Below are 12581 nucleotides of genomic sequence, written 5' to 3' on the forward strand. Positions count from 1 at the left end.
TTTGTGATCAAGACCCACGCAGCTGAAACTCATAATAGCCTGCCTGCTATCCAGACTGCACTGAGATTCAGCACGCTTGGGGAGGGAGAGCGCCCGCTGGACTCAGTAGCGGTCAAATCTACTGTTGAGGTAGAAGCAACTCCGCAGAGCGCGCCAACATTTCAACAGAGTCTATCACTAAGATGGCGGACGTCAGCCGGACAGAAAATATACTCCTGCCTTGCCTCTACAGTACTTCCCTACAGCGACAGCGGTGTCAGACCGGGAGAGGCTCTCGGAGCTAGCTGTCTGACTGACATACAGGCGATTTCATCACAGGTCTCAACGGAGGTTATGGGTGAGCCTGAGCGCATCAGAAGTACAGTGAGTCACCTCTATCTACATACTTTGCTAGTCTTGCCTGCTAAGCCTCACATGATGAACGATATTGTTGGCAGAGAAGAGGGGCTACAGCAACAATACTCAGAGGTCACGATTCTCAGAGGCATTGGTTAAAGATCTATAGCAGCTATATATTGAGGACTCAAGACATAGACATTCTACTCATTTGCATATTGGGGGGCTATGCTTGCAAATTGTTATGATTTTTACAGTTGCTTGTCTTATTAACCTGTTTAACCCCTTGTTATTGTTTGGCCCTGATCATACTTATTAGACGCATAGCGGGTTGTGTCACTTTTGGTTTTTACTATATCATATTTGCTCCCTCTCAGCAGCTCACTTTGCTCAGTTATTATTGCTCCTAAGATGAACACAAGTTACTGCAGGCTTGCATCTTTCTATGCTCCTCATAAGCAGAACTCTCGTATTATAGAAACTGGGACTACTCAAATTAATATGCTAAGGTCACACCTTCTGATTGCAGCCTGAATAGGCATCTTACCTATCAAAGTTTCCTACTGACTCGTTCAACTATGTTTTATATATGCTCACTAGATTGTTTTATGGGATGATAAAAATGATTTTATACTGTGTTATATCATATCTACAGGCTTCTTATTGTTTGCACTCCTTGTCTGATCAATAGAATTCCAATATCTCATTGTATAGTTTCCCAAATGTACAAGCTCTCACGCTGTATGTATGCCCATTGTGCTTGGGAGCAGTGTGTGTGCGTGACTTCTTGCCGCCAGCGGCCGAGGCGGCGAGATGTTATATTTTCCAAGCAGACAGTCTCACAGTATAGTTCTGGATATAACTTTTCAATATAATACCACCTATAGTCTGATCCCAGTTACCTCAGGTAGTCCCACCTTCTAGCGCAGGCTGGACCTGCATTTATATCTAGTTGCACAATGCTTCACCTCCATAATCATTACGAGTACTATAAGGCTCTCCCTATTGGTGCCATAGTGACTTCCTAGGTTTTAGTATGTGGATCACAGCTTCCATTTATGCCCAACTAGTCCTCCCCACTGACATGAAGTCCTGCTTTATTACACAATAGTATACTCTTCGCTAAGATGCAACGCTCTACCACATTGGTTCATTCAATTTAGTGGCCCTATCATGACTATTGTGTGTATGGCTATTAATGAGTACATCTTTTTCGATATAAGTCCACTTCTCACATTTAAATTCCCCCCTCCCCCCCCCCTCCATCACCATCATCTCCCTATAATATACCTCCCTATATGGGAGATTTCACCACGCGGTTTATCTTGCACATACCGCACCTTAGATATGGTACCATATTTACACATCATACCACATTATTTAATCGAAATGGTTGATGTTGCTTGAACCACAACTTGTTAATCTACTCTATCTGTGAGACCATATAAAGTACCTACTGTATGTGTATTAATGAAAATGAGGTTCCAATTATTGCGATTTTCTATATCTGTGTTATTTCCTTTTGTTTATCATCATGCATAAGTTGTATTGCTTTAACCACAACCTCAATAAAAATAAAAAAAATAAAAATAATAATTACATTGTAAAAAAAAAATAATTCATATATAAACCCATGCGCAGCCGCCATTTTCTTCAGTGTGTTTGGATTGTTCGTTGAGCTACAACATGCTACACTGGAATGGAGGATTAGTGAGAGTAGAGAGAGAGGCGCAAACAGAGGAGTGCATTGTTGTTTGATTAAGCTTGTACACTTACACATATTTTTACATATTGCACACATATTTTGCATACATACGTATACAAAATACACCACACTTTTTCCTAACACCTCACACATTTTATTTGATTTTTACAGTGTGATAGGCTGAGTGTTTGGTTGTAATTGTGTGTGATTGAACTGGGAGTGAGTGTGAGTGTGTGTAGTGTGATTTAGTGTAAGGATGGCAGGGAGAGGTAGGGAGGAGGGGAGAGGAGTGGCAGGGAGAGGAGTATAGGAGAGGACAGGAGGAGCAGTGGGCCCCCTGCCAGGGAGTAAGTGGAGTAGGGAGAGCTAGAAGGGATAATGGGAGGGGAGATGCCCGAGAGCCCCAGAGAGCAGGCACATCTAGGAGAGGGACAGAGGGTGCACATGTGGACAGAAGGGGGGGGGGGGAGCGAGAGGATAGGGAGGAACCCACACCAGGGACATCACAGGGAGGAAGCCAGGTGTCCATGGAGGATGAGAGGCTGAGATGTCCCAACTTCTCATTTGATGAAAATGTTGCCCTAGTCCAGACCATCATGGACAATTACAGTGCACTCTTCGGGCAGGAGAAGGGCAAAGGCATTGCCAAAAAGCGAAAAACGGCATGGTTGGCGGTAGAGAATGCCGCCAACAGTGTGGCCCCGCAGAGGAGGACTGCTGATGGCCTGAAAAAGCGGTGGAATGACTGCAAGAGGCGGATCAAAGAAAAGATGGGGCAGGAAGCTATGCACCAGAGGGGAACAGGCAGTGGTTCATCCCTGGATATTGAGTATAACACCTGGCAGGAGATGATACGCAGGTCCCTGAGTATCACATCAGTCCGTGGACTTCCAGGGGCTCGTTACTCAGGGGCTGCAACCACAGCACATCATCCTGGTGAGTAACATCCCACACATCAATATTATATGTATTTGAGATATAACATCCTTTAATATCACACATTTATGTATACAATGAGGAGCATGGAATTTGGCTTACTAACAAAAACATCTCCAATTATATTTGACATTAATGCTACTTAACACAATGCAATTCATTATATGAGGTAGAATAGTGCGATACTAACATGTCTCAGAATAACACAGGACACATGTTATAGAGTTTGACATGAGAATCAGTATAGGCCCTATAATGTATCAATGTATATTGTATGCCCACGTGGACATATATCTGACTTTACTAATCCATCTCATGCTTTGACACCTTCACAAAACCTCCTGTCACGAGGATACAAACATCCATGCCACCACCACCACCACCAGTCTTCAGGCAAACGCAAGAACAGTATGCTCCCAGGCATGAGCATGGTTGGATGGCTTCAGTTGAGGATCCGGGAGTGATGCCACCACCATTGCCATATGACCCCTGGCAAGATTCCTGGCCAGAGGAATATCCTTCCTTTGGCTTTGAGGGGGAGCCAAGACAGCCACAAAGGGTCCATGTATTTACCCCCCCCCCCCCCACAACAAAATCTCATGGCAGTCAGGGATTTTACCCACAGACAATGTCAAAGGAAGTTCCAATTGGACAGGCTGAGTGGTCACACACTCCTCATCAGTGGGACTATCAACCAACCATGAGAGCTCCACCATCCTCAGCAATTGGACGAGCTTCACCATCCTCAGCAATTGGACGAGCTCCACCATCATCAGCAATTGGATGAGCTCCACCATCGGCAGATGGAAATATAGCAGATTCTACAGCTGCACCTCAAGCACCATCAGATGCAGGTGCCCCATATGAACTAGCAATTGAAGCTGACCCTGCCCCACATGAACCAGCAGTTGAAGCTGGCCCTGCCCCATAAGAACCAGCAGTTGAAGCTGACCCTGCCCCACATGAACCAGCAGTTGAAGCTGGCCCTGCCCCATATGAACCAGCAGTTGAAGCTGGCCCTGCCCCATATGAACCAGCAGTTGAAGCTGACCCTGCCCCACATGAACCAGCAGTTGAAGCTGGCCCTGCCCCATATGAACCAGCAGTTGAAGCTGACCCTGCACCTCAAGCAACAGCAGATGCAGGTGACCCTGCCCCACAATCACCTAGAAGCCCTGCTGCTCAAGAGCCTGTGGATGCATTGTATTCTCCCCTGGGCGAGGAATACATTGCACTCCAGAGGATACTCATAACAAGCACTGAGAGCATACAAAGAGGCCAAGAGAGGTTCTTCAGGAACCATGAAAGGTTCATCAGGAGCCAAGAGAGGATACAACAATATAGCATAGAGCTATATAGGGACATGGCAGCATCGTTAAGTGCAAGTGTTCATAACCAGTCACAGATGATGCAAATTCTGTCTGATATGCAGATGCAAATGGACAATAGATGGAGAGAACAAAATCAACTCTTGGGTGTGTTGGTTGAGCACTTTACACACCAGCAGGACACTGCCTCCAGCCTATCATCTGTGGCCAGCACACCAGCAGAAACAGCAGAATCTTCTCAAACCAGGAGAACAAGGAAATCCACTACAGTCACCTCAGCTTCCTCATCCAAGAAGCCAAAAAAGAAATAAATATTCTTATAGTTCACCATAAATCTTGCCCTCTGTTATTTACCATATAATTGTCATCCACATCATGTTTATGACATATTCTTGTACTATAACTCACATCCACAATAGTTGTTTATGAAGGGTACATATAGTAATATTCACTTCTAAGATGTAAATCAATGTATCTCACATCCAATATAAATTGACACGTGGGTATATACAGTAGTGATGTTACTGATAGGATGAGCATTATCATGTGTTTTAAAGGTTGCAGGTGAGAGGTTGTGTTGTCTGTGATTGGTTTGACACGATTGCAAAGAGGCAGCCTTCATGAAGGTCTTAGAATTTATCATATGAGCCATCCTAGGATTAGTTTTCAACTAAGAATAATAAGAGAACAAAGCAAGTGTTAGAATTAAATCTGAAAGTAGTTTGAAATAACATGCCCTATTTGAAACAAGAAGGTTTTCTTTGGACTTGACTGTCCCTTTATATATTTTGGCATCAATGCCAAGCTGTGTTAACATTTAGAATAAATTACACTCCAGTGGGTTCTAAAGAGATGAAGGTAATACAATTATGATTTCCCATTGTTCTCTCCTCCAAGTATTGTTGATTGTTTTGAGAACAAATTTAAAGTAAATAAGCAAGTATATGTCCACAATGTGATAAAGTGATGAGATCTGATTCTACCTACAAGCTCAATCCAATTGATTATGTTGTGGCTTCAAAAAACAAAATCAGCTATTTCAAATACACAAATAAACCTTAAAAAAACAATATCGTAGTATAGTATAGTGTCCCTTTAACCTTGAGATGCTGGTTAAATGTATGTGTTTAAGGCTTCCAGGGAGTTACGTTGCTTTTTTAGTCAGTGCAAAGGTTGCTGCGCCTGCAATATGTGGTGAGATGAGAATGGAGTAGATTTTCTGAATTCTGCGCGCGTAAGTCCTTACGCTGTATATTGGATACCAAATTGCACGGCTGTTCTATGTTAGTCTATGGGGATAAAAATTACGGCCGAAGGGTGAAATATACTCACGTAACTTGTATGCTACGCTGTATATGTAATACCAAAATCGCGTAAAATCCGGCAGCGGAAGATTTTGCGGGCGACGCTGCATATGTAATATAGCCCCAGATATTCACTGACAGATGAAACACATTGAGGCTGTAATAAAATGTTTAGTTACGGATAGTAAAAAGAATTGCAGAATGCACTAATTATTCATTTATTTATTTTGTGTCTAAAAATTGTGTTTGTCCCATGTTTCCTACAATGGATGAAAAGCAGATTCTGTTCCTTACAAATGCTGCAAACTGCATTAACTAGCTACATAATAGACAGCGATTGCTTGGAGCAGTGTACAAACTCATATGCAGCTAGCTCTGAATGGTCACAATCAGGGGAAATAAACATACTCAACAGTTTTTCAAATCATTAATAAAAATGTGAGAGATTTAAATGCTTTTAAAGTATTATTCATGTAGATCTTTTGTAATTCAGAACTTAGTTGCTGATATTAAGTTTATTTATGCTTTGTTTATATCACTTTATGAAGTACTTGAAGCAATAATATATACAAACATCACAGGCTGTTCTATGTTCCTTGAGTAATCTGCAGGACGTTTTAGGTCTGTTTTTTTAAGTTGTTCATTCAATGCTGGACTCAAGATGGCCCACTCATGCCTCCTAGTGGAAATGTTATGTAAATATTCAAAGACAGCTTTGTGATATAGTCTTCATTATTTATTTATCATTACTTAATGCACCATAACCAACGTAATCCTTTTTTTGCCAGAACTTGGGAAAATATCCTTTCATGGAGCATCCTTCTTTTTAGCTTGTTAAACTTTCACAATCTGTTATTAGCATTATTTGTAAAGCACCAGCATATTTTACAGCACTGTATACATTGGGGTACAGTGCAAAAATAAAAATAAGATAGTAAAGATGGTTTTCAATAGACATGCATTCAAATGTACGCATTGCCTTATTTATGCATTTTTTTCTTAGCAAAACGTTTATTGAGATATATATCTCCATACGAGACTGCAAATTCGAAGCCAAACAGAAGTTTAAGTTCACTTTAATTTACGCATGCACCCAAGTCTCTGCAATTAAGGAAGACAAATTGAGCATACGCATGAGAAGTGTGTGGGAGGCCTCTGTAAAGAGTGAATTGCAAAAAAACGAGTACATTCAATGTTTACAGATTACTTCCACAGATTTCCCATGTGGACAAATTGCTTTGTGTTGTTGCTTATATGTCTCAAATAGTAGGTATTTTCTTCCAATTTTTTTTTTAATTGTTATTGTCTAATCCTGTTTTGTTCTGCATCAAACATATAGGTGTAAATAGACCAAAGCTGTTTCACTACACACTTTTTTCCAGGCGATATTGTTCATGATCTATAAAATATTCAAGGGTGCCAAAAATATTGACTTGTACAGTGGGATGAACGTTTGTCTATCATTGTAAAGCCAACTGGAGTGTTGCAAAGAACAGTATCAGAAGCTGAAAATTAGAACCCTGGGTCTTACTAGGAGACAGACGTGTACCACTTAGTCCATGTCTTGGTATTAATCACCATGACAATCTGTTTGAATATGTGCATCTTTGCATCTTTGCTGTGGATCTACATAACTACTAATAAGGAAATATGTCTATTAATAAAGCTGTCTATCTGTACTTTAAAGGGACATAGCACTCATCATTTGTCTATCATGTATACCAAAGAGCAGCAATTAAAGGGCCATAATACCCAAATGTTGAAACACTTGAAAGTAATGCAGCATAGCTGTAAAAAGCTGACAGGAAAATATCACCTGAACATTTCTATGAAAAAAAGATTGATATTTTACCTCAAAAATTCCTCTGTAGCCACATCCCATTGTAAAGGACTTCTAAGCAGCAAATCAGTATGTCTGTCCCGGGGCAGCGGAAGGAGCGAGCTTTCATGCACTCTCATCTTATTTCCCTATTAAGTGTAAGGAAGTTTACTATGAAATCTCATGAGTTAAGTGAAATCTCATGAGATCACAGTAAAAGAGTTCATGACCTCAGCACTGTTGATGCTGATTGTCTGCTGTTCATTTCTTCATTTTTTTTAAATTTTTTTTTATCTGCAGCTGGGCAGCAGGTGAGTATAACTTTTTACACAGAATTTACTCTGCTGAGCTGAGGAGATTGTGAGGTAAAATATCTTCCTTTTTTACATAGAGATGCTCAGGTGATATTTTCCTGTCAGCTTTTTACAGTTATACTGCATTAGTTTCAAGTGATTTAGCATATGAGTATTATGTCCCTTTAAGTGTTGAAAGATTTTTGTTTCTAAACAGGTTGCGTTAAAAAAATATTGCTCATATTTAAAGTGAACAGGAAGTGCAGGAATTTGTACAACTGATTCTTGATTATCTATTTTTTATTGGCTGATAGGGACAAATCTCTGCTGCTGGAAAAACAAATCAGCACAAGCGCCACTTACTTTTATAAAACAATTGTTTAAACATTCTCTTGTAGATGGAACAAAAACATTGATGAGTATAATATCCCTTTAAAAAAATACTTATCCTCTTTGTTTAGGTTTGATTAGTTTGTTGTGACTTTATTTTGTCTGCAAAACAAATCCATCAGTAATAATATATTTGTAACGGAATCATTAAGATTAAAATAGCTTGAATGTGTTCAAATATATATTTGCCAGTTTAGAAAAGATCATTTTGCAACAGCTTCTATTATTCACATTACACTAGTAAGAAATTGCAGGACAATCTAGTATAGAATAGAGAAATTCAAGAAATGGTATTCTAAATAAAACCTGCTATATGTATTCCTATGCTGTCTATATATGATGTCCATATACATATATTAAACATATAACATGCAACATGTATTTTGTCCTGGAGGGGGCACTATATAACAAGAAGTTTAAATTCTTCTTATTCTTGCTTTAGTTATTTTGTTCGTTTGTTTTTTGTTTGTTTTTTACAGGCCAGTTTCAAGGAGACCTATATGGCTGCTTTTTATGACCACTTTAATGAACAGAAATATGCAGATGCTGTTAAAAATGTAAGTTGGTATGTTTCTTACTGGAATCATTAGCTTTGCACACATTGACAAAGTACAAAGTTGTTTAAATATATCTGCAATATCTTGTGAAATATTCTTGCTCTCCTTGCAGTTTATTTAGAATATATACCAGGCAATGAAGTAACAGTTTAAATAATTTAATATATACATTTTTGGTTATTGTGCAGTTCCTAGATCTGATATCATCTTCTGGAAGAAGAGATCACAAAAGTATAGAGCAACCTATCCTGCTCAAAGAGGGGTAAGTAACAAGCACAAAGCTATCTCTGATTTAAACAAAACGAAAACATTGCAACTACTACCTATAATGAAAATTTCAATACCTTAGTTTTGACCTTTTTGTATATATAGAAAGGCAGATAAGTGGGACTGCTGACCCTAGTTGTATGTGCATTTTTGTTAGACAAATGGGTGGTGGTTTCAATTAGCAAAGCTATCTATTTCAAAATACCTTAGTTTTTACCTTTTTGTATATATAGAAAGGCAGATAAGATAAGTGGGACTGCTCTTCTTGCAGGGTCAGCCTAGTTGTATGTGCATTTTTGTTAGACAAATGGGTGGTGGTTTCAAGTAGCAAAGCTATCTATTTCAAAATACAACAATGAACCTAGAGGTGCAGTTTTCCATATATTTAATACTCTGGTAATATAAAAAGTAATTGGAAACACATTGTACAGTATCCCTTTAAGCATACACCACAAGGAGGAACATCAATCCCTTTTTTGTTTTATTTTTATTGAGGTTTGAACAAAAAAAAAATCACATTTTCCAATACCCATATCCTAATTATATTAAACACAAATAAATATTGAAATAAATAAAAAATAATCTAATTTTTGAATAACAAGGTGAGATATAATAAATAGCACATTAAAGGGACAGGAAACGCCAACATTTTCTTTCATGATCGCTATAGAACATACAGTTTAAAAAAGCTTTCCAATTTACTTCTATTATCACATTTGCTTCATTCTCTTGTTATCCTTTGCTGAAGGAACAGTATTGCACTACTGGCAGCTACTGAACACATCTAGTTAGCCAATCAGAGACAAATGTGTGCAGGCACCAATCAGCAGCTAGCTCCCACTAGTGTAGGAGATGTGCATATTCTTTTTCAACAAGAGATACCAAGAAAATGAAACACATTTGAAAATAGAAGTGAATTTAAAAGTGTTTTAAAATGACTTGCTGTATCTAAATCATGCAACTTTAATTTTGACTTTCCTATCCCTTTAACAATATTCATTAAAGGGATACGAAACCCCCAAACAATATTTTGTGATTCAGACATATCATACCAATTTACAAAAGTTTCCAACTGACATCTATTATCAAATTAGCTTTTTTTCCAATGAACTCCTAAGCATATATCTCTGCTTTTCAACAAAAGATACCAAAAGAACGAAGACAACTTGATAATAGAAGTAAATTCGAAAGTTGTTTAAAACTGCATGCTCTATCTCATTCATGAAAGAAAAATTTTGGGCTTCATATCCTTTCATTTTCTGACAACATTTTTTATTTTTTTTATAGGGAAGCATAATTTATAGCTACTGTAATATCGAAAGAGACCAATTTTGTTTATAGTGTATTGTGGGAATCTTTTTATTTTTGTCAGCTAACCCAGGAGACAAAGATTCTCTAATTCCTATTTGGGTGGCTCTAGAGCGGTACAACCCCGACATAGCTTAGCTTGTGATTAACATACCAGAGCAGTAATTACATTTTATTAATATGTTGCACATTATTTTTAACAATCAACAGGTTCATGATCAAAAGAGCACAGGGAAGGAAAAGATTTGGAATGAAGAATTTTAAGAAGCGATGGTTTCGCCTCACCAATCATGAATTTACATACCAGAAAAGTAAAGGTAACACACTGAAAGATTTCCAAATCAGAAGGTCATGTTGGACAGCCCACAAAATAAATCAAAATGGAATGTCAATCTAATAGTCTGAAACATACATTCCAATGAACATAAACATTGTTGTACACTTTAATGGCATATACCAGCACATTCTTTTTTAGACTATATTCATTACCTGTCAAACAATGACTGTTTTTAATGGTCATTTAAATAAGTGTTTAATGCTAGACTGATAATGGCATTATAGGCTGCTATACTGTGCACTGTAGGCATGTCCATGCTTTACTGTGTTGGAGTCTGATTTGAGAAATTTGTCAGTGAGATCAGCTTGTGTTTTCAATGCCAACTGAATGTTCTATTATTCTTGTGCCAAATCAAGACTTAGGGCCCGATGGTCTAAAGCTCTCTGGGCTGGCGAGATTATTAAAGAATGCTCCCCAGTTCTTCTATTTCCCTGGGGGAATGATCTAAAGCCACTTTTTACTCTTAAAACGGGGTGTCTCGCTAAGGTGCGTATACTGCATTTTCATATGTTATGTGCACAATAAATTTTGTAATTTAAAAATCATACAAAACAAATAATTAAACCATTCACACAAAAATACACAAGAACAAAAATCAAATTTTATCAAAAATGTAAAATGTGTATGTAAATTACACAGGAATAAATTGTGTAAATCATAATTTAAGTACACTGGATGTACAAAAACACACAGATATTGGTACTTATAAAATACAAAGTTTAATTGTTTTTTCAGAAAATGGTTGTTCCATGGGCATATATGAAATTGTCTCTCTAATCTCAGCGTAATTCTGTAAATTGCGACAACAGATCTCCGTTTTTTTCGACCAATTAAAAGGTGGCAAACTTTTCTCAAAACACTGAAAATACTTAACCGTAATAGACAAACACATGCATATGAAAATATAGGCGATTGTAAGATTAGGGTGACCATATCGCCGCTTTAAAAAGGGACACATATTAAAAATACATATGTCAGGGTTCTTATACAAAACATTTCTTTAAACAGCCCTGACATATGTATTTTTCATATGTGTCCCTTTTTAAAGCAGCGATATGGTCACCCTAAGATGCTATACGCAGAAAGCAGCGCAATGTGATTTATATTGGCTGAAGGATTTTATTTTTAAAGTGCACCCCCTGCTTACTGCTAACTTCACTCCACGGTGCAAAGTGTCCCTTTCCAGCAAGCTCCATTACTTTCAATAGGAGACATCTCTCCACTCACAGGGACTGCCTCTTTTTATTATAATTCCACAAGGGCAGTCCCTGCCCAGGTCTGCAAGAAAAAAACAACTCTGAAATTGTGAGGCTTAGATCATCGGGCTCATAGTGACACAAATCAACTGTTAAGTACCTGAGGGCATATTTATGGTGAAGTGTGTGTATATATATATATATATATATATATATATATATATATATATATATATATATATATATATATATATATATATATATATATAACTGTCTATCTACTTTGGTGTTTATCTTAACAGCAATGTGTAAACCAGACTATTGATAATGGAAATGGTGATCTATATCTCCTCTTAGAAGCGGATTTGTGACAGCGCTTTTAATGCTGAATTCTATGACGTGACTTGTAATGGCACAAGTCGTGCTTTTTTACAAGAGTTTCTATTAAGGTGACAGCAGAGTGACTCATTTCTCTTTGTGTGTTTGTGGCAGGAGATCATCCGCTCTGCAATATTCCCATCGAAAACATTTTGGCTGTTGAAACATTAGAGGAGGAATCATTTAAAATGAAAAATGTAAGTAGCAGCAGTTAAGCATTTATTGTAGAATCAGTCTCATATAAATAACTGGAAGTTTGCTTCCAGTTATTTAAGGGTGACCCCCTGAGAACAAACTAGTGGGCTTCAATTGATGCTAATTGAGCAATTTTATCATGATCACTTATAGTTTATTTTTAATTTGTATATATACACTGTGTGTATGTGTGTGAATATATATATATATATATATAATATATATAATATAT

The 12581-nt window shown here is 37.8% G+C and overlaps 1 protein-coding gene across 3 annotated transcripts in view; it reads left to right on the forward strand.

Moving 5' to 3' along the window:
• RASA3 (RAS p21 protein activator 3) overlaps positions 1–12581 on the forward strand; it is a 580390-nt gene that overhangs the window by 510738 nt on the left and 57071 nt on the right. For 2 of the 3 annotated variants that reach the window (XM_053707675.1, XM_053707677.1), the window contains 4 exons: positions 8591–8668; positions 8857–8930; positions 10454–10560; positions 12269–12351. In XM_053707675.1, coding sequence (XP_053563650.1) covers positions 8591–8668; positions 8857–8930; positions 10454–10560; positions 12269–12351 — 342 coding nt within the window. The remainder of the gene's footprint in view (positions 1–8590; positions 8669–8856; positions 8931–10453; positions 10561–12268; positions 12352–12581) is intronic. The other variant, XM_053707676.1, reaches the window with a different exon arrangement.

The sequence above is a fragment of the Bombina bombina genome, chromosome 3 (genome assembly GCF_027579735.1).
Source record: "Bombina bombina isolate aBomBom1 chromosome 3, aBomBom1.pri, whole genome shotgun sequence".
Lineage (NCBI taxonomy): Eukaryota > Metazoa > Chordata > Amphibia > Anura > Bombinatoridae > Bombina > Bombina bombina.